The sequence below is a fragment of the Pipistrellus kuhlii genome, unplaced genomic scaffold (assembly GCF_014108245.1).
Source record: "Pipistrellus kuhlii isolate mPipKuh1 unplaced genomic scaffold, mPipKuh1.p scaffold_m20_p_9, whole genome shotgun sequence".
NCBI lineage: Eukaryota > Metazoa > Chordata > Mammalia > Chiroptera > Vespertilionidae > Pipistrellus > Pipistrellus kuhlii.
In genome coordinates, this window is record NW_023425595.1 from 36,571,418 (window position 1) to 36,598,876 (window position 27,459).

The window sequence follows — 27,459 nt, forward strand, 5'->3', positions numbered from 1 at the left end:
CATATCGATGTTTCTGCCTGTCTTTCCCCCTTCTTTCCACTCTAAAAATCAACGGAAAAAAAAAAAAATCCTCAGGTGAGGATTAACAACAACAACAACAAAAATTATTAAAAAATTAATATCCATGGTCCCCACAGGCCTCATGAGGGACACAGCTTATGCTTGGGGGTACTTATCATATACCACACCTGTATTAGATGCATTGTACGTATGAACTCAAAACCCCCAAGGAGGAGAGTTTTACCTCTGTTTTACAAATGGGAGCCTGAAGCTCAGAGAAGTAACTTGCCCAGAGGGATAGAGCCTTGATTCAAGCCTCTGCAAAGTCTGTGCTCTGAATCACAATACACTTCTCTTTGGGCATTGAGCAGCCAAGGCCCTTGAAGTCTGCCACTTGTCCCCTTCCTACCTCTTACCTGGTGGTCTCACCTTGATTCTGACCTACATAAAGACCAGGGCAGATTCTAGAGGAGCCTAAGGATATCTAAAGGTGATGTGGCATCCTGGATGAGATTCTGGGATAGAAAAAGGACATTAGGCAAAAACTAAGGAAATCTTAGTAAAGTAGGAACTCTAGAGAGGGGAGGTAAGATGGCGGAAGAATAGATGGGCGGATTCTGAGCCCTCTTCCGAAGCAGAAAGAGAGAGTAGCTGATGGTCTTCTGCTGGAAGCACCCACGCGGGCTACGTCCCTGCCCGGAGCTACCTACCGGCTTGGACGGGGAAACCTCGCCATCTTGAGAGGAAGATAGGATCGTGTCAGAGGCCTGAATATCCACAGCCGCAGAGACCACCAAGCAGCTGTGACCCTCAGAACGCGGATTCCAGGCGGCTCGAACACCTGGCTGCACTGGAGTGCCCCACTGCTTGGCGAAAAGATCAAAGCAGGAGAGAGAGAACTACACAACCAGACATCCTAGATCATGGGGAGACCAAAAAACAGCCCACATATGAAAGAAAAGCAGGCTTCACCAGAAAAGGAAGTAAACGAGATAGAAGCAAGCAACCTACCAGAGCAAGAATTCAGAGTAATGATCATAAGATGGCTAAAAAGAATGGAAGACAAATTTGACAATATGAGTAAGAACCAAGAGGAAATGAAGAACCAAGAAGAAATGAAAAATGACATTGCTACTGTAAAGAATTCAATAGAAAGCATCAAGAGTAGATTAGAAGAAGCAGAGGACCGCATCAGCGAGCTAGAAGACAAGATGGAAAAAAATACCCAATTAGAACAGCTTCTGGAAAAAAAATTTAAAAAACAGGAGGAAAGTCTAAGGGAACTTTGGGACAATACAAAACAAAACAATATTAGAATAATAGGGGTTCCAGAAGGAAAGGGAATTGAGGAAGACATGGAAAATGTATTTCAAGAAATAATGACAGAAAACTTTCCTGAGAGAGAGAAGAAAAAACCCACACAAACCCAAGATGCTCGCAGAGTCCCAAGCAGAATGAACCCCAGAAAACCAACCCCTAGCCACATTATAATTAAGCTGGCAAACACCAATGACAAAAAAAGAATTTTAAAAGCAGCCAGAGAGAGACAGAAAGTTACATATAAAGGAACCCCCATCAGACTAGCAACTTATTTCTCCACAGAAACTTATCAGGCCAGAAGGGAATGGGATGAAATACACAAAGTCATGCAAAGGAAGGGTCTGAATCCAAGAATGCTGTACCCAGCAAGGCTATCAATCAAAAGTGAAGGTGAAATCAGGAGCTTCACAGACAAAAACAGACTAAGGGAATTTATCTCCACCAAACCAGCAATGCAAGAAATGCTAAAGGGTCTACTGTAAAATTAAAGAAATAGAAAGCAAAGAAGGAACACAGGGGTATAGAATAAAAAATGGCGTCTAATAAGTATCTATCAATAATAACTTTAAATGTAAATGGACTAAATGCTCCAATCAAAAGACATAGGGTGACGGATTGGATAAGAAAACAAGACCCATATATCTGTTGTCTACAAGAAACACATCTCAGAAAAAAAGATGCACACAGACTAAGGATGAAGGGATGGAAAAAGGTTTTCCAGGCGAATGGAAATGAAAAAAAAGCTGGGGTAGCAATACTTATATCTGACAAATTAGATCTCAGAGTGAAGGACATAACAAGAGACAGTGAAGGCCACTTCATAATACTAAAGGGAACAATCCAACAAGAAGAAATAACCCTGGTAAATATATATGCACCCAATACGGGAGCACCCCAATATATAAAAAAACTGCTGAAGGACATTAAGGGAGAGATTAATAGCAATACAATCATAGTAGGAGACTTTAATACCCCACTATCACCCTTTGACAAATCATCTAAACAAAAAATCAGCAAAGAAATATCAATCCTAAATGACTCGCTAGATCAGATGGAATTAATCGATATCTTCAGAACATTCCACCCCAAAGCCACAGAATATACATTCTTCTCAAGTGCACATGGGACATTCTCAAAGACAGACCACATTTTGGGACATAGGCAAAGTCTCTTCAAATTCAAGAAGATAGAAATCATATCAAGCATCTTCTCAGATCATAGTGGCATAAAACTGGAAATTAACTACAATGAAAAAAATCCAAAGAAATCAAATACATGGAGACTAAACAGCATGCTATTAAACAAGGACTGGGTTACCAAAGAAATCAAGGAAGAAATTAAAAACATCCTGGAAACAAATGACAATGAAAACACAACTATCCAAAATCTATGGGACACAGCAAAAGCAGTTTTGAGAGGGAAGTTCATATCCCTACAAGCCTATTGCAAAAAACTAGAAAAAATGGTAACAAGTGATCTAACTCTACAACTCAAAGAGTTAGAAAAAGAGCAACAAGAAAAGCCCAGTGTAAGCAGAAGGAAGGAAATAACAAAAATCAGAGCGGAGATAAATGACATAGAGACTAAAGAAACAATACATAAGATCAACAAAACCAAGAGCTGGTTCTTTGAAAGAATAAACAAGATAGATGAACCTCTAGCCAGGCTAACCAAGAAACAAAGAGAGAGCACCCAAATAAACAAAATCAGAAATGAAAGAGGTGAAATAACAACAGACCCCACCGAAATACAAAGGATTGTTACAAAATACTACGAACAACTCTATTCCAACAAACTGAACAACCTGGAGGAAATGGACATATTCCTAGAAAAATACAACCTTCCAAAACTCAATCAGGAAGAATCTAAAAATCTCAATAGAGCAGTGACTTGGGAAGAAATTGAAACAGTCATCAAAAAGCTTCCAGCAAACAAAAGCCCAGGGCCAGATGGCTTCACAGGAGAGTTTTACCAAACATTCAAGGAAGAAGTAAAACCTATCCTCCTCAGACTTTTCCAAAAAATTCAAGAGGAAGGAACACTTCCAAACTCCTTCTATGAAGCCAGCATCACCCTAATACCAAAACCAGATAAAGACAACTCAATGAAAGAGAATTACAGGCCAATATCCCTCATGAACATAGATGCCAAAATCCTCAACAAAATTCTAGCAAATCGGCTCCAGCAAAGCATCACAAAGATCATACACCATGACTAAGTAGGATTTATTCCAGGAATGCAAGGTTGGTACAATATCCGCAAATCAATAAACGTGATACATCACATAAACAAATTGAAAGATAAAAATCATATAGTCATATCAATTGATGCAGAAAAAGCATTTGATAAAATCCAACACCCTTTCCTGATAAAAACTCTCAACAAGGTGGGAGTACAAGGATCATACCTCAACATAATAAAAGCTATATATGATAAACCCACAGCCAACATCATACTCAATGGGCAAAAACTAAAACCATTCCCTCTAAGAACAGGAACAAGACAGGGATGTCCACTATCACCATTCCTCTTTGACATAGTACTGGAAGTACTAGCCATTGCAATTAGACAAGAGGAGGAAATAAAAGGCATCCAAATTGGAAAAGAAGAAGTAAAGTTATCCTTATTTGCAGACGACATGATATTGTATATAAAAAACCCAAAAGACTCCATTAAAAAACTAATTGGCTTAATAAATGAATTTGGCAATGTAGCAGGATACAAAATTAACGCCAAGAAATCTATGGCATTTCTATACACCAACAGTGAACTTACAGAAACAGAGACCAAAAAAATTAAGATACCTAGGAATAAACTTAACTAAGGAAGTAAAGGACCTATACGCGGAAAATTACACGACACTGAAAAAAGAGATAGAGGAAGATGTAAACAGATGGAAGAACATACCATGTTCATGGATTGGTAGAATCAACATCATCAAAATGTCCATACTTCCTAAAGCAATCTATAGGTTCAATGCACTCCCCATTAAAATACCAACGGCATATTTTACTGACCTAGAAAGAACTCTCCGAAAGTTCATTTGGAACAATAAAAGACCCCGAATAGCCACAGCAATCCTGAGAAAGAAGAGTAAAGTAGGAGGGATCTCAATACCAGACTTCAAACTGTATTACAAAGCCACTGTTCTCAAAACAGCCTGGTACTGGCACAAGAACAGACATATAGGTCAATGGAATCGAATCGAGAACCCAGATATCAACCCAAATCACTATGCTCAATTAATATTTGACAAAGGAGGCACAAATATACAATGGAGTCAAGACAGTCTCTTCAATAAATGGTGTTGGGAAAATTGGATAGATACATGCAAAAGAATGAAACTAGATCACCAACTTACACCATACACAAAAATAAACTCAAAATGGATACAGGACTTAAACATCAGACGGGAAACCATAAAAATACTAGAAGCATCCACAGGCAACAAAATCTCAGACGTATGCCAAAAGAACTTCTTCACTGACACTGCTCCTAGGGCAATGGAAGCTAAAGAGAAAATAAACAAATGGGATTACATCAAAATAAAAAGCTTTTTTACAGCAAAAGAAACCATCAACAAAACAACAAGAAAGCCCACTATGTGGGAGAACATATTTGCAAATGTTACCACTGATAAAGGTTTAATCTCCAACATCTACAAACAGCTTATACAACTAAATAAAGGGAAGATGAATGATCCAATTAAAAAATGGGCAATGGACCTAAATAGAATATTTTCAAAAGAAGACAGAAGGAAGGCCAAAAGGCACATGAAAACATGCTCAAAGTCACTAATTATCTGAGAGATGCAAATCAAAACAACAATGCGGTACCATCTCACACCTGTCAGAATGGCCAACATCAACATATCAACAAACGACAAGTGTTGGCGAGGTTGTGGAGAAAAAGGAACCCTCGTGCACTGCTGGTGGGAATGCAGACTGGTGCAACCACTGTGGAGAACAGTGTGGAGTTTCCTCAAAAAACTGAAAATGGAACTCCCATTTGACCCAGTAATCCCAGTCCTAGGAATATATCCCAAGAAACTAGAAACACCAATCAGAAAGGATATATGCACCCCTATGTTCATAGCAGCACAATCTACAATAGCTAGAATCTGGAAACAGCCTAGGTGCCCATCAGCAGATGATTGGATCCAAAAACTATGGTACATCTACACAATGGAATACTATGCTGCCATAAAAAAGAAGGAATTCTCATCATTTGTAGCAACCTGGATAGAACTAGAGAACATCATGCTGAGTGAAATAAGCCAGTCAATGAAAGAGAAATACCACATGGCCTCACTCGTTTATGGATATTAAAGAACATTATAAACTGACAAACCAAAAGTCAGATATAAAGACAGTAAAGCAATAAGTAGACTGTAAAATTACAGCGGGGAGAGTAGGGAGATCTGGGGGAGATAAGAGATCAACCAAAGGACTTGTATACATGCATATAAGTACAACCAATGGACACAAAACTCTGGGGAGGGAGGGTATGTATTGGAGGGGGGGCAATGTTAAAATATGTACACAGATAATAATTTTAAAAAATTAAAAAAAAAATAAATAGTAAAGTAAAAAAAAAAAAAAAAGACCAGGGCAAAGAGAACATTAAAATACCACGCTGTCGGTCTGCGGACTGAAAGGTCCCAGGTTCGATTCCGGTCAAGGGCATATACATTGGTTGTGGGCACATCCCCAGTAGCGGGTGTGCAAGAGGCAGCTGGTCGATGTTTCTCTCTCATCGGCGTTTCTAGCTCTCTATCCCTCTCCTTTCCTCTCTGTAAGAAAAATCAATAAAATATATTTTAAAAAATAAATTAAAAAAATAAAAAATAAATAAAACACCACGCTGATGCTGTGAGGCAGATACTATTGTCATCCAATTTTTTCAGATTATAAAACTGAAGCAGAGTAGTGAAGACAACTGCGTAAGATCACTCAGCTAGAGGCGGCAGAGCTAGAATTCTAAGTCGTTAAGCTTGTGCTCCCTCAAGTAATACAGGCTATGACATTTTATTAACAAGCCTACTTGAACAGAAATCTGTAATTCTTCTGAGAATTGTAGTTCTAAAATTACTTATAGCTGCTATGTTATCCTAATCCAAATACCATTAGTATTTTTTTAAAATGTATTTTATTGATTTTTTACAGAGAGGAAGGGAGAGAGATAGAGAGTTAGAAACATCGATGAGAGAGAGTCATCCATCAGCTGCCTCTTGCACACCCCCACTGGGGTATGCCTGCAACCAAGGTACATGCCCTTGACCAGAATCGAACCCGGGACCCTTCAGTCCCCAAGCCGACGCTCTATCCATTGAGCCAAACCGGTTTCAGAACATTAGTATTTTTTTTTTTTAAAGGTTTAAAAAGGATTAAAATTTCAGTTTGGAAAAGTTGATGAGTGATAACCCGAAAGAATATTTGAAAAAGAGTAGTTGTCTATACTAATAAAAGGGTAATATGCTAATTAGACCAGACATCTGGACTTCTTCTGGAGGTCCTTCTGGACAAAATGACAGTGGCAGGGGCTGAGGCAGAGGTGGATAGGGGCGATCAGGCCAGCAGGGGGGAGCACTTAGGGGGTGATTAGGCCAGCAGGGGAGCAGTTAGGGGGTGATCAGGTTGGCAGGCAGAGGTGGTTAGGAGTGATCAGGCAGGCAGGCGAGCAGTTAGGAGTCAGCAGTCCCTGCAGGATCAGGCCTAAACTGGCAGTCGGACATCCCCTGAGGGGTCCTGGATTGAAGAAGGTGCAGGCTAGGCTGAGGGACCCCAGTGAATTTCATGCACTGGGCCTCTAGTTTTAGTATAATATATTAAATTGGATTACAAACCAATGTAAAAGAGAAGGAATTTTGTAGAATGTGTTGACAAGATTGGTTAGCAATTAAAAAAAAATCTTACAACAACTCTGGGACCCTGGCAGGACAGGTCACATTATCTTTATTTCACAAACTCAGAGAGGATGAATTCCTGGCTCGGTGTTATGTGCATTCTTGACCTCTGAGTCATGGCCTCTGGAAGGATCTGGGTTTGGACATTGCTCAGAGAACCAGTCCTTTGGCAGTAGCCTGGGGTGTCTTCTCTAATTTGGGTTTTGATCTATGGACTGAACCCAGCCACAGAGTTACTAGCCAATGTCTTATGCACTCATGGAGTCCTGAAAATGGCGTGAACTCTTTTTTGTGCAATTTCCTACAATACTGCTCACTGAGCTTCCATAATGAAATTATTTCCCATGCAATCTACTTTAAAAAAATATTTTTTAATTTATTTCAGAGAGGAAGGAAGAGGGAGAGAGAGGAATATCAGTGATGAGGGAACTAGTGCACACAGTAGGCAGCTTCAGACCACTTTAAAACACCACTACCCAACCACCTCCACAAGCAACACACTCAAGGGGCAGTCTTAGTGAGCACAAGAGCTCCACTGAAGTAAGGCCTAATGGATTCTACCTGGTAGTTACAGCCAGTCCTTGCAGCTAATTGGCCTGGGGGTAAATCCTTTGACATGCCAACAGAAATCAAGGCTCAACTACAAGAGAAGGGTGTACACAGATCTCATGGAGAGAAGGGGCGCACCTCGAGTTTCCAGTTGGGTGATTGGGGAGGATGTGCCAATGGAACCTACAGAACACCTGCTACATCAGGCCATTGTATCAAGCCTGGGCGATGTAGCAGCTGTACCTAATACCTAGAAACACACACGTGGGCTGCCAAAATGAGGAGACTAAGAAACATGTCCTAAATGAAAGAATGGAACAAAATTCCCAAAAAAGAGAACTAAATGAAATGGAGTCAAGCAGCCTACTAGTTGCAGAGTTCAAAACACAGGTTATAAGGATGCTTAATGAACTAAGGAGAAGAGTAGATGAGCTTAGTGAGAATGTCAACAAAGAGAAAGGAAACATAAAAATGGAACTATCTATATATATAAAATCCTAAGCAACCAAACAACTGGTCAACCAGTTGCTATGATGTGCACTGACTACTAAGGGGAAGATGCTCAATGCAGGAGCTGCCCCCTGGTGGTCAGTGCACTCCCAAAGCAGGAGTGTGCTCAGCTGACTGACCTGTTTTGGTGGCCCACCAGCTGGGTGGCAGCCACTCACTCACTCCCTCAGTAGTTCTGCAGGTTTATTCTCTGGAGAATGGGCCAGGCACCAATGGATGGTGCCACTGGCATGATCCTGACAGTGCCACCGACCTCCTGGAAGGCAGCCTCGGGCACCAAAGCCGCTTCCTCTCCCTAGATGCTCCACTAGGAAGAGACAACATAAAAGCGGCTGCCAGGTGGCTCTCGACAACTGGCACAAGTGTGAGTGGGATGGATCTGGATCCTGGGCCAACAAGGGTGTCCCATAACCTACCTGTAAGGCCAATTGTGTCTTGACTCCAACCTAAACCCCCCTCATGCGGGCGCCAGATGCGCCAGATGCAGGGCTCACAGCTGGCAAGCACTGCTGTGGCGGTGTGAGCCCGTGGCGGGCACAGTGGGGCCAGGATGAGTGGTAGCAGCAGGCAGGAGCAGTAGGCCACCCTGAGGGACCGCACTCGTGCCTGAATTTGTGTAGTGGGCCTCTAGTAAAACATAAAAAAAGAACTAGTTAGAAATTAAGAATACATTAACTAGAATGAAGAATAAATACAGGGATTCAACAGTGGAGTAGATGAAGCAGAGGATCAAATAAAAAATTGGAAAGATTAGAAAGCAGAAAATGCCCAATCAGAACAGCAAAAAGAGAAAAGAATCCACCCAGGTAGTGTTGCTCAGTGGTTAAGTGTTGACCTATGAACCAGAAGGTTACAATTTGATTCCTGGTCAGGAATGCCCAGGTTGCAGGTTTGATCCCCAGTAGCAGTTATGCAGGAGATAGCCTATCAATGACTTTCTTTCATTTTGATGTTTCTATCTCTCTGTCCCTCTACCTTTCTCTCTGAAATAAATCAAAATATATTTCAAAAAAAAAGAAAAAAGAAAAAAATATTGAGCATAGCTTGGCAGGCATGGCTTAGTGGTTGAGCGTGGACCTATGAACCAGGAGGTCAGGGTTCAGTTCCAGGTCAGGGAACATGCCTGGGTTGTGCTCTTGATCCCTAATGGGTGCGTGCAGGGGGCAGCCAATCAATGATTGTCTCTCATCATTGATGTTTCTATCTCTCCCTCTTTCTTCCTCTCTGAAATCAATAAAATATTTTTTTAAAATGAGGATAGTGTAAGGAGTCTCTGGGACAACTTCAAGAGTACCAACATTCATGGGGGTGCCAAAAGAAGAAGAGAGCACAAAGAATTGAAATTCTTTGTGAAAAAAAGATAACAGAAAACTTCCCTAACTCGGTGAAGGAAATAGACATACAAGTCTAAGAATTGTAGAGAATCACAAAAAAGATGAACCTAAAGCAGCACATACTAAGAGACATCATAATTAAAATGCAAAATGGTGCTTTGGCCAGTGCTATGAAGTGATTAGAGCATTGGCATGCACATTGGAGGGTTGCAGATTCGATTCCAGGGCAAGGGCATGTGCCTGGGTTGTGGGTTCACTCCTTGCCTCTGGTCAAGGTGCATGTGGGAGGCAGCTAGTTAATGTGTTTCTCTCACATTAATGTTTCCCTCTCTCTCTCTCCCCCTCCCTCCTTACTTCCCTCCTACTCTCTCTAAAAAGCAATTGGAAAAATATTCTCAAGTGAGGATAAAAGGAAAGAAAAAAGAGAAAGAAAAGTGTAAAATGGTTAAAGACAAAGAGTGAGCCTTAAAAGCAGCAAGAGAAAAGCAATTAGTTAGCAACAAGGGAGCACCCATAGATCTGTCAGCAGATTTTTAAACAGAAACTTTGAAGGCCAGAAGGGATTGGTAAGAAATAATCAAAGTTCTGTAGAGCAAGGACCTACAACCAAGATTACTCTACCCAGCAAAGCTATCATTTAGAAATGAAGGACAGATGAAGAGCTTCCCTGACAAGAAAAAGTTAAAGGAGTTCATTACTACCATGCCAGTATTATATGAAGCTAGAGGCCCGATGCATGAAATTTTAAAAAGAGCACAGGCGATCTTAAAAGTTCTGATCAAAAGAAAAAAAAAAATGTAACTATATGTGTTGATGGATGTTAATGAAATGTATTGTAATAATTTCTCAAAATACACATATATCATCATTATGTTGTACACTTAAAATGAATACAATGTTATGTCAATTATATCTCAAGGTGAAAATTTACACTTATATGGAGAGATAAGGCTGTCATGATGTTAACCTATAATCAAGGTTAGCATTCATGGATAGTAGGACCTTGATATCATCTACTGCCTGATGTGATGCAATAAGAGTATTGTATACAATATTACCAGAAAAATACAATCATTGATAAAATAATCAAACAAATATAATTAGGTGGAAAAGTTCTATCTAGATCAAATGATATAACTAAATGCAATGGGTAAATCTTTTTTTATTTTTTTATTATATATTTTATTGATTTTTAACAGAGAGGAAGAAATGTCGATGAGAGAGAAACATCGGCCAGCTGCCTCTTACACATCCCCTACCGGGGATGCGCCCACAACCAATGTACATGCCCTTGACCGGAATCGAACCTGGGACCCCCCAGTCCACAGACCGACGCTCCACCACTGAGCCAAATTGGCTTCGGCACAATGGGTAAATCTTGACTGCATCATATTTTTGTAATGCTACCTAAGATTTTTTGGCAGTTAGAGAAATCTGAATCAGCTGTTTATTAGATAATATTGATTTCTTGCTAATTTTCTTAGGTATGATCATGGCATTGTTGCTATTGTAGAATATTATAATTAGGAGATACATGCTGAATAATTTAGTGTCAAGATGTCTGTAACTTATAAATAGTTTAGCAAAGAGAGAGAGAGAGAGAGAGAGAGAGAGAGAGTGTGTGTGTGTGTGTGTGTGTGTGTAAAAGCAAAATCAGCAGAGTTAGTTGGTACATCTAGATGAAAAGCTATTTAAACGTTACTGTAGGCTTAAGAATTCTAAAAATACATTTATTTTGAAAGAAGGGGGAGAAAAGAACACTTGCTCACAGGACTATAGATGTAAAGTTTAAGTCAGGGTGCTGGAACTCAATGAATAGATTTGTTATTTCTATTACTAAGAAGTACTGAAAATCTCCATGTGTGGCTGTGCTTTGGAGAATGAGGAAGCCAACCAGGGCTAAGGTAAAACAGCACACAATAGCCGAAACCCGTTTGGCTCAGTGGATAGAGTGTCGGCCTGTGGACTGAAAGGTGCCAGGTTCGATTCCGGTCAAGGGCATGTACATTGGTTGCGGACACATCCCCGGTAGGGGGTGTGCAGGAGGCATCTCTCTCATCGATGTTTCTAGCTCTCTGTCCCTCTCTCTTGCTCTCTGTAAAAAATCAATAAAATATATTTAAAACAAAACAAACAAACAAACAAACAAAAAACAGCACACAATAAGAACAGGTCACCCTACAGAGACCAACAAACTTCCCATAGAAACCACGGCACTAGGCCTGCCTGCCTCTGCTGGGATCACGCTGTTCAGGCTTTGCTTCCCCTGCCTCCTGAACCCAGACTCTGCTACGACAGAAGGAAAGAAACTCCTGTCATGGCTCACGGCCAGTGATCACAAACGGGGGCCACTTCTGGGCCTCCTGAATGTTGTGCATAGGCGGAAAGAACTGGAGGGGCTTTGGGTGAGAGCGGGGGAAGAAAGTGCATGGACTTGGGCATCACCTGGGCCTGCCCTGGAATCAGGCTCTGCCACTTAACTAGTTGTGTGGGCCTAGGCCAGGAGTCGGCAAACCTCGGCTCTCGAACTGCGGTTTGCTACTCTGTTGACTAATGAGTTTGCCGACCCCTGGCCTAGGCCAATTCCTAGATAATGTCACCATTGTCATAAAAATAGCAGCAGTAATAATGATGGCTGACATTTATTGAGCAGTTACTACTGTGCTAAGTAAGCACTTTATGTATGCTCTCAGATGAAGATGATACAGGTGCATCTCATTTTATTGCGCTTCACAGATGTTTGTGTGTTTTACAAATGGAAGGCAAGACCCTCCAGGTGCAAAAAAATTATATATAGCTTGCTTTATTGCAATACTCGCTTTATTGCGGTGGTCCAGAACTGAACCTGCAACATCTCCAAAATATGCCTGCATTATTATTATCCCTGCTTTCATGCCAAGCCCTCGGCTACCTCTGCAATTTGTTAGCTGCTGGCTGTGAAGGCAAATCCCATTCATCTGCCAGGCTCCTCAGGAGGAAGTCATTCCTTCCTCCTCTGCATTCCCTTGCCAACGCCCACTTAGATGGGAGCCTGCTACCCTGCTGGACCCCCTCTCTCTGTACCTCCAGAAGCTGGATCCCTCTCTCTGTACAGGAAGGGGAAAAACTTTCTTCCGGTTTAGTCAGATCCATTTTCCTCACCCCAGATTGACTGTCATCTACCAATAGCAAGGTTCATCACCCTCTCTGGAATTTTAAAAACTTTTTATTTTGGAAACACGCTCTTAAACTTTCAATTTGGAATCTAAAGCCCAGGTGACCACTAGAAGTAAATGCAAGAACTCCCGCTGCGTAGGAGATGGAGAGAACACGGTTGGGTACATTTCATGGATGAAAATGCTCAGTGAGTCATGTGTCTCCCCAGACGCCAGATGAGACTCCCCACCTTACACAGCCCACCAGGATACAGCCTGGCTCACAGTCCTGGGGGCTGCCATTCACTTTCTTCCTGACCTCCTACACCCAACAGCTGTCGTTTTAGTTCTCTTTTGCCCAGCTCCTATCTCCAGGAAGACCCTCGGCTGCTCCATTATCCCCACACTCCACACTGTAGGAGGAGAAGGTATTACCTAACCTCAGGTGACACACATGGACCCACGGGAGTGAGCGGCCCAGGAGCCCATGGGGAAGGGTGGGCTACAGGAGGAAGACCGCCTGCCCTGGCCACCCGACTTACTCATTTGCACAGCAAAGCATCCTCTCACCTGTTACCAGCTCCCAACCACCACCATCCCCCATCCTGTCCCAGAATTTTCCTTCACCCTCTCAGCACACGCTCAGGTTTCATTTTGTGATTTTCTTCAGGCACAAGCATTCCATTTCAACCACTCTTCTTTGTGATAGGTTTCCTGCTCTTAACAATTATAATTTATAAACAAGGGATTTTAAGCCCATATCCTCATTTCATCCTCACAATAGCATAGGAGGATTGGCTTACAGGTTGGCATTCAGAAGGATTGAGGGAGCTGGTTCTGTCACACAACGTGCAAAAGGCAGGTCGTGAAACCTTTTTTTTTCTTTTTCCTTTTTCTTTCTTTCTTCCTCTTCCCTACCACCCGCTCCAGACTAAACCTCTGACGCCCTAGAGCGGTGCTTCCCAAAGTGTGGTACGCGTAAGGTATGGGAAGAGTTTGGTGGGGGTACGCTTTGCACCGGAGTTTGGTGGGGATATGCACTGCACCGTGCTTAGCTGCGCCTAATTCTACGTTCTCATGTGTACGAGGGGTACTCAGCGTTACGAAAATTATAGAAGGGGTACACATATGTCAAAAGTTTGGGAAACACTGCCCTAGGGGGTAGGGGAAAAAAAGCAGGGTCTTTGGATAAGGTGGTTTTGGGCAAATCACTTCATTTCTCTGAGTCTCATGTTCCTCCTGTAAATGGATACGGTGACACCTTTACAGGGTGTGAGAGTTGAATAACCATGTATGTGACGCACCGAGTTCAAGGGTTGGGCTCTTTATTTCTAGTGACAAGGAAAGGAAGGTGTTCTGCATCCACAGGTATTTGCTCACTTGGGCACTCACCCCCTTGCCCAAACCTTAGCCGACACTGGGCTTTCCAAGGCTGGGAGGCGTCCTTTTCATCTTTGTCTCCGCCCCTCCTTCCCCAGTGCTTTTCGGCCCATTTCACCCAGTCTAGCACAGGTTTGCTTCAGAGACATTCTCAGCACGCACTCCCCAGCCCTGGATTCCCCCCTTTCGACTTCACGCGTGTTCACGTCTCACCTAGAGACTCCGCCCCTCTTCGCTCCATCCACCAAAGACTCCTCCCAACAGTCTCGAGCCTCAATTACCCCGGCTTTTTCTCCAATCGCCATCCACTCAGGCTCCTTCCATCTGCTCCGCCCCCTCGCCTCGATAAGCGCCCCCCTCCCCAGCAGCCACAGGAGTTACCATCCCCATCGCAGGAGAATGGCGAGGCTATGGTAGGCTGGATGATTCCTGATGGTAGGACAGGTGCTCTGCTGGACCCGCGCCCCCTCACCGGCTCTCCCTGAGCCCCGCGCCCCCAGTCGCGCCGCACCCACCTCCTGCCCTCGCTCTGCAGCCTCCCCTCCGCGGGCGGCCGGCGCAGCTTTGCGAGAGGGGCGGAGGCCGGCAGCCCCATCCAGGGGCGTGGCAGCCGGGGACCGCGCGCGGCAATCCCGGACTTGTAGTTCTCTCTGGGCTCTTTGTGGTTGGGTGTGCCCAGCGCAAACTACATCTCCCAGGAGGCATTGCAGCGAGCTGTCCAGCTCCTCACCCTGCCCCTGCTTGCGCTCAGGCCGGCTGGCCTTAAAGGGAACGCGGCCTGAGTGGCGGTTCGCGGGTGACCCCCCCCCCCCATTCGGGCTCCGCCCTGTCACCCGCACCTCGCCCCTCCCCCCGCATCGTCTCGCAGCCCCGCAGCCCGGCTGCTGCGCCTCTGAGTCAGGCTTCCTGGATAGAGGCTTGTGCAGAGGGGTGGGGAGGTGGAAGCAGCATCCCAGTTATCTGGGACCTGGCGGAGGGCGTCGTCACTTCGGGGGAAGCAGAGGACCCGCCCTGACCTAGCCAGGCTCAGCCGAGTGCTGCCCGCCTGAGCGCCGCCCAGGAGCCTGACCTGAGGCAGGTCCACTGGGGTCACAGAGGTAAGGGGGCTGGGGCCAGGTGAGCGGGGTGGGGGGAGGGAGTGTCAGCACCCTGACAGAGCGAGTAGGGCTCCGAGGCGCCGGTGTTGACAGGCAGGAGGTCTGGTGCATCTTTGCCTCGCTGTGTGACCTTGGGTGAATACCTTTCCCTCTCTGGGCCTCAGCCTCCTCCATCAATTGTGTGTGAAGGTGATGCAGCCCCTGCCCCATTCAGGGCTGAGGGCACCAGTGCCCAGTACCATGAAGCTTGCCGGCCTTTCGTGGGTCCACAGCACCAGCCTGGACTGGGAGCAGGTGCACTGGTATAATTAAAGGGAGGGGTTGTGCCGAGCCAGGACAAACGGGGAGAACGGAGGAGGTGTCAAGAGTCCACCTCCCGGCTTCTGCTATTCTCAGCATCCGGCCCGGGGTATCCCATCTATTAGAGGGCAGTGAACAGGAGACCCTGACATGTCAGCCTGGTTCACTCCCAGAAAACCTGGGGTTGGGGACAGGTCATCAGAGTATGTGAGGGGTGGCCCCCAGTGGAGGTGGGTGAGTGTGGTGGGTTCCTGAAAAAGGGATATGTGCTCCCACCCTCTTTCCCTTCCCCCCACTCCTCCTCCCCGCCCATACCTCTTCAGTAAGAGCTTTGTCTCCCCCCCCCCCCCAGTAAAACCTCTTTTCACCTTCCCCCCCAGGAGATAGTTTGGTGGCCCAGACGAGGGTCTCCTTCCTTGGATAGAAGTTGTTTAAAAATACAGAGAGAGATCCCCGGAGAAAGGGAGTGGGCAGGGTTGGAGGGATTTTTTGGGGAGTGTGGGGGGAGACATCCAGGTGCCTACCAGGGAGTCCAAGGAGGTAAAATGGGTATGAGGGTCATAGAGAAAGGAAACGGGCTACTCAGTTCTTAGGTGCTGAGCTGGGGTTTGCAGGGGCTACTGTGCTGTTGGGGTAGGGAGAGGGTGAGACCTTCGTGAAGCTCCCTCCCCTGTTTCATGAGATTCCGTGAGCTTTTGACCTGAGGGTTAACCAGGATTAGACATATATATATATTTTTTTCCTTTTTCTTTAGCTTGGTTGTTTGAATCATTTCTAGAATGGTTAGAGCCCCACTTAGACCCACCCAGTGCCTTTTGTAGGGGTGTTCTTGGCTGGTATTTATAATAAGATTTCAGAGTTATAGAAATACAAGACCAGACCTGGACAGATGTGGGGGCAGTGACTGGACCAAGGGTTAGGCCAGTCCCTAGAAGGTACTCTTCTGGTCATATCTTTAGTTTTAGCTCATCTTGCTGTCACATGCCTGTCATTGGTCACTTGGCACTCTTTCCTCTGTGCCTGGTTCTGTGCTGGGCACTGAGCATAGACAAGGGGGATTGGATCTATCTCCTACCAAAGGGAATTCCAGCCTGGGTGGGGGAGAGACACTGAATCCAGTGACACTGCTGAGGGATGAGAGAAGTGAAGAGGGCCTTGGGAAGCCAGAGCTCAAAGACTTGAACTGCAGGGGGACTCAGAAAGGCTTCCCCGAGGAGGGGGCATGTGACCTGGGCATGGGAGGTCAGTCAAAACTTGCCAGGAGAGAAGAGGGCAAGCCCTTTTTCAGCAGAGAGAGTATGACCCAAAGGTAGCCAGCAGGCAAAGCCCACTGCCCAAATTCCTATAGATTCACTACTGAACAGCCTCTGCCAAGTTAATTTCTACCCGAGTCCCACATCAGCTGAGTGTCACAGAAAGGGCTGAATGTCAAGGCTCAGGAGTTCGGGCCTTGAAAGCACTGGAAGCCTTGAGAGTTCTGGCAGGGGCATGACAGCTTACCATGTAATGAGATTAATCTGGCCACGTCGGTAGATGGATGGAACAGATCAGGGAGGGATGAGGAAGCCCGAGTTGGGGCCCAGGGTATGGGGGCAGGGCAGGATATTATAGACACACACACACACACACACACACACACACACACACACTGCTTTGAGGATGATGGAGATGAGTCAGGCTCCGCCATGTAGGAATAGAGACCAGTCAATACTCAACAGAAATGCATTGGGTTGGATAAAGGGACCTGTGCTTCCAGGGGAGGGGTTGTGATTTTCCCATGTGCTAACTGTGTGGCCCGGAGAGGGTTGGCTATTGCTGGGACTCTCAGGCTGTCCTGCCAGCAGTGAGAGGGATAAGCCCAGGGCTTGGGTAGGAGCAGCAGCATTGGCTGAGAAAGGCTAAGGGGCAGGAAGGCGGTCATCTTCCATTTTGGGATTCAGAGGCTGAGAGAAGGTGAAAGAACACCAACCACAGGGGCCACATGGAGGGCAGTGGCTGGGCTGGCTAGAAGCCTCAGCTCTTCTGCAGGACACATGCCTTTATTGGAGGACAGACTGGGGAGGGAATGAGGAGGTTGGTGGGGAGCGTATTGCACTAGTCCAGGCAAGAAGGAGAGAGGAGTTCATCTTGAGTTGGGTTGGGCTCAGGGAGAGACTGCAAACAAAAATTGACAGTGAGGACTAGGGCATGAAATTCCTTGTAGAACCGGTGAGATCTGGAGTGTCTCCTTGTCTCCTTCCCTGACAGTGTGCCCTAGGAGTAGACTCATGACTCACGCCAAGTAATTCAGGTACAGGCATACCTGTTTTATTAATTTTGTTTTATTGTACTTCATAGATGTTGTGTATCTTACAAACTGAAGACAAAAATGTTGCAACTTGCTTTATTGCAATATTGGCTTTGCTGCAGTGGTCCGGAACAGGTGGCCCAGGAGGAGACTCATGACTGCCCCAGCCTTCATCTTTTATACCTTGTCCCCGCCCTGCAGTGGTAGGTGGAATGGTCTCCATTTTCCAGGTGAGAGGGCTGAGGGGCCTGGCCAGGACTCACCCAAGGTCACCTGGTGATTCTGAAGCAGAGAACATGGGTCTCGTGATTGTAATGCAGGCTCTTGTGAGGGAGGTCACGGCTGCCGTTTGCTGCTGTTTGGCGTGGGGCAGCTGTCTCCTGGGCCAGAGCCAGAGTCCACAGGCCTCTCCCGGTCCAGCGCCTAGAGGAGAAATCTAACCTCCCCGAGGGTGTCAGCCTCTTCCTCCCCCAGGGAAGCCGAGTACAGGTTCTCATCTCACCTGCTCAGGCCGTGCTCCTCTCCCTGGCTGATCCTCTCCTTCCCCGTTCATGCCCCAGGGATAGCAAGCCTTGTCCTGCCTCCCTTCAGTGGCCCATGCTGGGGTCAGATGAGGTTCAAGCCCTTAGAACTTTTTGCATGAATGCACTGGAGACATTAGTGAGTGGGTTTGTTGGTGGCCATAGTGACCCCAGACTGCTTGCATGACAGTCAGGGAAGGTAGGCAGGCTTGCCCGGAGCGGCCAGGCCATGGACTATACAGGGCTGGCCTTGGAGCTCAGAGCCCTCACAGAACGGCTCCACTGACTGAACGCTCGGCTTCCAGGCACAAACCACCTGAGGCGGGTGGTATCAGGTAGAACAATGTGAAATTGCCAATATCTGATCCTTCACTTTCATGTGGTTCCACCTGATATCATCTACCCCCATTTTACAGAAAAGAGGCTCACGATGGGATTTACTGGAGGTCACACAATGAGTTGCAAGACTAGAATAAGATTTGCTCAAGGTCACACTGAAATGCAGACCTCATCATTCCTAGTCTGACTTTCCACTTCTGGAGACTTCCCTCCTCCCAGAACTCCATTTCTGCCAGCCCCAGGTCCCCCTCCTCCACAGGTGATGCCACTATCTGATCGCCCGGGTTTCTCCTTGGCTGCCTGAGTGCAGACGTACCTTGGCGGGATTGCAGGTTCTGTCCTAGACCACCGCCATAATGCCAGTATCACAACAAAGCGAGTTGTAATATTTTTGCTGGTGGAGGGTCTTGCCTTCAATTTGTAAAATACACAACATCTGTGAAGTGCAATGAAGCAAAGTGCAATCAAACGCGTATTCCCGCACCTGAATTACCTGGCATCCTGGGTTGAAAGCACCTTACGGTACATCCTAAATTCACTAGCCGGGAGGGCAGGGATAGGGCCTTAGGGGGATGGTCTTTAAAGGAGGTTGGTCACAGCCCCTGCCTAGGAAATAGAGGCCCAGGGCTGAAGGGAGACCAGTTTTCAAAGATGCCTTCAAAGGCCTTTTGAGATTGTGCCTTGCCTCGGCACTCTTTGCCAACACCTCTGCCTCCACCATCAGACCCGATGCTCCTAAGGGCAATAACTGCTTCTGACGTGAAGGGGACTGACGTTTTCTGAGCACTTCCTTGTGCCTAGCACAGTGGTCGGCAAACTTATTGTCAACAGAACCAAATATCAACAGTACCACGATTGAACTTTCTTTTGAGAGCCAATTTTTTAAAAAACTTAAACTATATAGGTAGGTACATTGTTATTAAGTTAATTGGGGTACTCCTAAGCTGTAATGGAGGAAAAGGCCACAGGTGGGATGGAGGGTGAGCGATGAATTCACACCCGGAGGTCCAGGGCTGTTCTCACTAAGGACAGGGTGTTTGTGGTGGGCTGTGAAGGAAAAACAGAAACGTGCTTGGTTGTGTGAGTGTGCGGTGGTAGTGGAGATCGTGGGAAATAGGACGTTTGAGGCAAAACGCACAGCAAACACAGAAGTGGAATCTGTCAAAGGTGCAGATCATTTGAGAAAGAGCAAGAGTCAAGTGTGCAGGGGATCTCGGGAAGCCTTGTTGTTCCTCCCTGCCCCCCTCCCCGGAGTTATAATGTGTGCGCCCGTGCCCCATCTCATCTCTTCCCACAGGACATGAATGGCCAAGATCCTGAACGAGGCTTCTAGATCTAGCTCCTACTTGTCCCAAATAGTGGATGAGGTTGCTAGGGAGGCCTGGGAGAGAAGGGCAAAGGGGTGGGAAGAAGGGGAGGGCTCAGGTGTTACCTTTGTGAGATAAAAGATGTTCATCAGCAGTGACTGCAACTCACTGGGGCTTATTCTTTGCCAGGACTGTGCTTTACTACTTCATCGAGACACCTTCCAGCCCGACAGAGTGTGACCTGCTGCTCCCCGGCTCACCGCAGCGCGGCCGCCATGGACAAGATCCTGGAGGCCGTGGTGCTGTCCTCGTACCCGGCCAGCGTGAAGCAGGGGCTGGTGCGGCGAGTGCTGGAGGCGGCGCGGCGGCCCCTGGAGCGGGAGCAGTGCCTGGCGCTACTGGCGCTGGGCGCGCGCCTCTACGTGGACGGCGCGGACGAGCTGGCGCGCCGCGCGGGCTGCCAGCTGCTGCACGTCGCCGGCCGCCACCACCCCGAGGCGTTCGCCGAGTTCTTCAGCGCGCGCCGCGTGCTGCGCCTGCTGCAGGGGGCCGCCGGCCCCCCGGGCCCCCGCGCGCTCGCCTGCGTGCAGCTCGGCCTGCAGCTGCTGCCCGCGGGGCCGGCGGCCGAGGAGGTGAGCGCGCTGCTGCGGCGCGAGGTGCTGCGCGCCGTGTGCGAGCGCCCCGGGCCCGCGGCCTGCGCGCAGGTGGCCCGGCTGCTGGCGCGCCACCCGCACTGCCTGCCCGAGGGCCCGCACCGCCTGCTCTTCTGCCGGCAGCTGGTGCGCTGCCTCGGCCGCTTCCGCTGCCCGGCCGAGGGCGAGGAGGGCGCCGTGGAGTTCCTGGAGCAGGCCCAGCAGGTGAGCGGGCTCCTGGCGCAGCTGTGGCGCGCGCAGCCCGCCGCCGTCCTGCCCTGCCTCAAGGAGCTGTTCGCCGTCATCTCTGGCTCAGGTGGGTGTGCGCGGAGGCAGGGGTTGGGGCAAGAGGGAGCTCGTGTGTGCCCAGGTCCCCAGTGTGTGCCCGTTCGTGCGCATGCTTCTGCTTGGGATGCCCGGGTGCGGGGCGGCGTGTGTGTGCCACGAGCGGATGCACAGGTGGGAGAGCGAGGTTCCCGTGTTTAGTTAGCGGACCGATGCGGAGCACCTGCTGCGAGGCCTGTCCTGTTATCCTGTGGTGGGTGCTGGCGCGCGCGCGGGGAGCAGACTGCCTGGTGTGAGAAAAGATGGAGCCCAGGTTAATCTGGCCAGAAGGAGGACCTAGGGTAAGGTGACCAGACGTCCCGCTTTTGATAAGTTGTCCCACGTCCCGCGGCGTTTTAAAAAAAGTTCCGATTTTTGGAAAGAATCTTTTGGACTTAAAAAAATATATATATTATTGATTTTTTACAGAGAGGAAGAGAGAGGGATAGAGAGTTAGAAATATTGAAGCGGGAGAATCATGGATCAGCTGCCTCTTGCACACCCCCTACTGGGGATGTGCCCACAACCAAGGTACATGCCCTTGACCGGAATCCAACCCGGGAACCTTTCAATCCACAGGCCGATGCTCTATCCACTGAGCCAAACCGGTTTTGGCTCTTTTGGGCTTTTTTAATATTTTTATAAAACGCCTCAGGACGCGGGACAAATTGTTAAAAATCAGGACTGTCCCGCCAAAAGTGGGACGTGTGGTCATCTTAATAGGGACTGAGCAAGACAATAGGAAGGAGGACGTGATGCCCTCTGAGCCAGGTGGGTTTCCTGAAAAGGGTGACTTTTGAGCCAGATCTGGGACAGGTGGGCAGCACCGGGCAGCAGGGGCAAGGTGATCTGGCAGGCAGAGGGATGGTGTGGAGATGCAATAGAACCTGTAGGTGTCAACTCTGAAATGCAAAATCTTGGCCGTCCATTGAGAACTGGAACCTGGATGATAGTGTAAATGACTGAAATAAGACCTGTGCCTTCCCTAGTGATAGGGCTGTGTAGGGAAAAGGAAGGTCATCGCCGTGGCAGGAGGAAGACCAAGGCTGGGTGTGTAGGAATCTGGGTCCTTGTACAGTTGGACAGCAAACTTGGATAACGAAACATTCTTCTGACCTCTTGCCTGGCCTGTGTGTTTCCAGACGGAATGTCCTCCCTCTCTCCCCATGTCCTGCTTTATGCCTCCTACTTGCTTATGCCTCCTACTTGCTCTCACCAACTTCGGTGTGACCCCTTCTTAAAGGCCTGGCATGTACGCCTGCAAAGAAGGCCAGTGCTTTTCTGTGTGCCTGGCACAGGGCTGGCCCAGAGCCGTGCCAGGGACGGTGTGAGGAGTGAGTGAGTTAAGAGTGAATCGGAGGCTGCGATGCTGAGGAGGCGAGGAGGCGGCTTGGATGTCCTCTTTGCAGAGGCCCAGCCTAGGTCCTTGGCAGCACGAGAGCAGAGGGTGATGGGGAGGTGAGGTGCATGCCCGCGTTGCTAAGCCCGCCCTGCCCCCTGTTCCAGAGGAGGAGCCACCGTCCTGTGCCCTGGCCAGCGTGGTCCAGCACCTCCCCTTGGAGCTCATGGAGGGCGTCGTCCGGAACCTCAGCAATGACGACAGTGTGACGGACTCTCAGATGCTGACTGCCGTCAGCAGGTGGGCTGAGGGCCCAGGGTTGGCCAGGTCTATCCCTCCCAGAAGCCCCTTCTCCCGGGTGGGGTTGCTGGGTTGGATTTAGTGCTTCAGGGCCCACACCCTCACGCTTATTCATTCATCCGTCTTTTCTCGAGCTCTGCTTTGTGTCTGGCCCAGGGCTGGGTGTGGGAGACACAGAGGCCCTGCCTCAGTGATGCTCCCAGGCTGGGTACCAGCTGTGAGGCCCTGGTCAGGTCAGTGAACTTTCTGAGCCTCAGTTTCCCCTTCTGTGATAGCAGATGTGGGCGATGGTCTAAGAAATTGTCAGGCTTCCATGGGGTCAGGTGAGAAGGTGAAAGTACTTTTACAAAATGTTTTATGAGTTTGGCAAGTATGATAAAGGGAGTTTGGGTGCTTTCCAGCTCACAGAGCTCTTGCCTGTCCCTCACCTCATTTGAACATTTTCACACCTTGATCTAGTCACACCTGCTCGTCCAGTGGGCCCAGAAAATGCCGCCTGCCCTCCTGCCTGCAGGCCGTTGGCTCTGCAGATCCCGTTCACTGGCATGCGTCCCCCTGCCACTCTTTCCATACTTGTGCACAGGTCCACTGTCTCCGCTGGGTCTCCCTGGACTCCTTGTCTTTAGTGGCTAAAAAGGGTGAGTGGTAGAGGTAGGCTGCCCAAGTTCAAATCCTGGCTCTACCACTTCTTGCCTGTGCGACTGTGGGCAAGTTACTCAGTTTCTCTGTGCTCCGGCTTCCTCATCTATAAAACAAAGAATAACTGAACCCATCTTATAAGATTGTTTTGAGGATTACATGAGATAAAATCAGTTAATGCATATAAAGAGCCCAGAAACTGTCATTACCATAGTTAGTTACTTTGCTTCCACATTGCCCTACCTCTCTGTAGTACGTGCTACTGATTATAAAAATAGTAACGGTGGCATTTAACTGGGAGCCTGCTAGGTGGCAGCGCTATGCTCAGCGTGCACAGATATTGTGTTATGGGAGTCAGGTGGGTTGATACATGCGAGGCAGGTAGAGCAGTGCCTGATGCAGAGTGAATACTACATAAGTGCTTGCTGTTATCTCTTTTAATCCACCGCGCCCTGTTGTTGGTAGGCATTGCCCCCATTTCACAGAGGACGAAACTGAGGCTGAGAGAGTCAGTGACTTGCTCCAGTTCACAAGCCATGGTTTGCTGGAGCTAGAGCTTCTGGCCCCGGGGCCAGTGCCCTTCCTTCCATCAGGCTCCAGGGTCCAGGCAGAGACAGCCCATCGTGTATTTGGGGTGCTGAGAGGGTCCAGGCTCCCAGCCCATCGTGTATTTGGGGTGCTGAGAGGGCCAGGCTCCCCTCCAGCTGGGCTGGGAGCCCCAGTCTCTGCCAGCTGCCTGTCCTGGGCTCGTTTGCTTGTTCATCCCACATGGCCCAGAGCTGCCCTGTGTAGGGTGAGTGAGTCCTTGTGGGGCCTCAAGACATTATGGCAAGTTCCCGGGCCACCACCACCCAGGCTTGTGGGCCTCCCTGTCCCTGTGTCACCGTCACTCCCCTCACCAGGATGATCGACTGGGTGTCCTGGCCCCTGGGCAAGAACATTGACAAGTGGATCATTGCACTGCTGAAGGGCCTGGCTGCTGTGAAGAAGTTCAGCCTCTTGATTGAGGTTTCACTCGCCAAAATTGAGAAGGTTGGTGGGCCCCTGCTCACGTCCCTCCCTGCTGGTGTCTTGGCAGGGGCCTTGCCGGTCTGAGAGGCAGAGCCCTGGGGCTCCCACCCAAGCCCTCTGTGACCTGGGACAATTCACTGCCCTCTCTGAGCCTCAGGTTCCCCATCCTTTCCTCCGACTGCTCACTCAAGCATGTATACGTTACTTTTGGTGTGTCTGTACATCCATCCACCAGATAGCTAGCTATCTTGCTGCCCAGTTCACTGTCTGTCTGTCCATCCAGTGAGTGCCTCCCTGTTCTTGCTCTGGCATGGGTCTGTGGCTGCACTTGGTCTGGGGTGTCCCAGGCCTGGGGGACTCCTGACAAGGGACTCTCTTCCAGGTTTTCTCCAAGCTTCTGTACCCCATTGTCCGGGGACCTGCCTTATCCGTCCTCAAGTACATGCTCCTGACCTTCCAGCACTCCCACGAGGCCTTCCACCTGGTAAGGGCCATCGCCACTGCGTCCAGCATCGGTCTGGCCAGAGGCCACACAACTATCTCTGCCGGGGTCAAGGGGTCAGTGCTGGAAGCCTCAGCCTTTGAAGCCCCGGATATCAGGACTGGAGGGGACTTGAGACCCCAGTTTACCGATAGGAGGATTTTTATGGCCTCCCCATGAACCCCTAGGTGAGGGACAAGCCTAGAATGGTCACAGCTGATGTTCCCTGGGTGTCAGCTGTGTGCCAGTCCCAGTGCTAAGGCAGTACATATGTGCGCTCCCTGACTCCTGGGACAGCCCCAAGAAAGAGGTTCTGCCATTCTCTCCTCCACTCTTCAGTTGCGGAAACTGAAGGTTACGGAGGTTCAGTCCCTTCCCAGACACAGCTAGGGAGCAGTGCAGCCCAGTGGGGCTGACTCCTGACCCAGTGCCCTTTCTGTACCCTGCTGCCTGCCAGCACCCAGGTGGCCTGGCCTCCAGCCCAGGCCCTTTCTGCTGGCTTCCAGGTCCTTCCTTGGGAAGGACAGCCTGTGGCCCGGGGCGGCCTCCCCCTGCCTCCCCCTGTGGACCCGCAGCCGGGGCTGCAGATTCGGATGGTCCCCATTTGCTGCAGCGGGAGAAGCAGGACCCGGGCTGGGTGTGTGGGGTTGAGTCCCAGCTCTGCTCTTTGCCAGATGTGACCTCGGGTCAGGCACTCGCCTCTCGCAGCCTGAACAGAGGTGACCCCAGGGTGGTGGGAGAGGGTTCGATGAGGTGACATTTGTTAAGAGCCTGCCACATTCTAGGGACTTGACAGATGTTGGTTTCTTTCCATCCCTTTCCTGGGCTCCCCTGCTCCTGGTTGGCGGCCTGACTCTGTCCATCTCTGGGACATTCTGGGGTGGCGCCTCCATGGGTTTGGAAGTTCACACTCTGTAGCACAGAGGGGAGAAATGGGCTTGGGATTCAGACAGACCTGATCCAGACACCAGCTTCTTCCGTGACCCCCGCCGAGGTCCCCCGCGGTTGTATAACCTCTGACTTCAACTAACTCATCTAGAAAGCGGGGACAGTAATCACTGCCCATAAAACCACTGTGAGGACCAAGTGCTTGGCCAGTGTGTTTGGTGAAAGAATGCTGGTGTTTGTCCCGAGGTGGCCGCTCTGTCAGGCCGTCCACCCCCGTCCACATGGCAGCCCGGCACCACTCCCGGGTGGGCGGGGAAGCCATGGTCACTCAGGCCTTCAGGCAGGTCAGTTGGCCGAGGCTTGACAGCCAGGGCTTGGGCTCAGGCTTCCCTTCAACTGTGAGGAGGGGATTATTGATCCCATTTTATGGCTGAAGAGACAGAGGCAGGGTATCCACCGATCTTGTAAGGGGAGTTCACCTGCGTGCAGAGCTCAGAGCCCCATGTGTGGTGAGGGGGACAGTGGTCAGATGGGTGTGACCAGCAGTGAGCAGCATCCTGTCTCAGGTGTGTAAGCTGGTGCTGAGCCTGACCCCCCTCTGCTCTCACAGCTCCTTCCTCACATCCCCCCTGTGGTGGCCTCTCTGCTCAAGGAGGACTCCAACTCGGGGGCCAGCTGCCTGGAGCAGCTGGCAGAGCTGGTCCACTGCATGGTGTTCCGGTTCCCGGGCTTCCCGGACCTATATGAGCCCGTCATGGAGGCCATCAAGGTGAGTGACAACCCCCCACCATTCCCGCACTCCGCTCTGACCAGAGTGAGTGCCCCTTTGTGCCTTGCTCAGGGACATACTGCAGGTTGTGACTGCCCCCACCAATTGGTTACTGGCTGTCTCCTGTGCCCTCCCCTGCTGGCCTGATCTTTCCCCCAGTGGCCCTCCCCTGCCAGCCTGATCTAAGCAGCTTATGAAAACCTCTGAGGGTCAGCCAGGAGCAGGGAGAAGCCAGACAGTGTTCCCTGGGTAACAGCTGTGTGCCAGTCACAGTGCTAAAGGCAGTACATACATGCACTCACTTATGTGGCAACCCAGCACTGACTGCAGGACTGACTTCCGGTTGGTCAAGCCTTGGTTGTTACTGGTGGTTAGGACCCAGGGTTTTTATATATTAGGGTTTGTTTTGACATAAACACGGGTTTTAATTGAATATTAGAGGATGTAGCTCCAGAAAGATGTGCTACTTTTATATGATGATGGTTTTGAATAGCCCCTGGTACAAGCCAGTTGGTACCAACCAAACCTGCAGGATATTATTGTTTATAAGATTCTTTCACATGTGTTCTATGAGTACACCCTTCTTTCAATCTGGGCTCCTTTATAAATATTGTACATTCTGGAAAGTTCTCTGGCACAGACAGTTGTATCAGGTCATGGCAGTTTCTCTGGGAGATGTGGTCCTTGCTAAGGGAGCTGTCATATGTAAATTTCTAGGAACATTAGGAGTGTGAGAGTTACCAGTATTTGGAAGTTTTTGTTTTATTTTCCTCAGAGGACAAAGTTACCATCTTTGGGGAAATGGCATTGGATTTTTATTTTTTTTATTTTTACGTGTGGCTGTTTTTGCATTGTCTGTGTGCATGTGTGAGCATGCATGGGGTTCTGACTACCTGCTTTTTTGCTCCTATTTATTTGTGCTGTGTGTGGAGTGGGGATTGGGAAGGGGATAGATAATAGGAAGAAAAAAGAATGGACTAAGGGAGATCAAACTGGGCCCATGTCTTCTTATTTCACCTCTAGCAGCTCCTACTTTTAAAAAAATCATCTGTGAGAGGTGACTGACTAATCTGATAAATGACCCGATAAGTGA

General features: G+C 48.7%; 2 protein-coding genes across 4 annotated transcripts in view; one reads left to right on the forward strand and one right to left on the reverse strand.

The window, feature by feature from the left end:
- Positions 1-14,896, reverse strand: part of KCTD21 (potassium channel tetramerization domain containing 21) — a 23,917-nt gene extending 9,021 nt beyond the window's left edge. Inside the window, exon 1 of the mRNA XM_036428313.2 lies at positions 14,648-14,896. The gene's annotated coding sequence lies outside the window, so the exon portion shown is untranslated. The remainder of the gene's footprint in view (positions 1-14,647) is intronic.
- The window catches only part of USP35 (ubiquitin specific peptidase 35), a 23,921-nt gene continuing 11,132 nt past the window's right edge, over positions 14,671-27,459 (forward strand). Inside the window, exons 1-6 of one of the 3 annotated variants that reach the window (XM_045577704.1) lie at positions 14,671-15,229; positions 20,173-20,931; positions 22,446-22,578; positions 24,120-24,249; positions 24,611-24,712; positions 26,208-26,366. In XM_045577704.1, the coding sequence (XP_045433660.1) occupies positions 20,259-20,931; positions 22,446-22,578; positions 24,120-24,249; positions 24,611-24,712; positions 26,208-26,366 (1,197 nt within the window). In that variant the 5' untranslated portion in view covers positions 14,671-15,229; positions 20,173-20,258. The remainder of the gene's footprint in view (positions 15,230-20,172; positions 20,932-22,445; positions 22,579-24,119; positions 24,250-24,610; positions 24,713-26,207; positions 26,367-27,459) is intronic. The other 2 variants (XM_045577705.1, XM_036428301.2) reach the window with 2 other exon arrangements.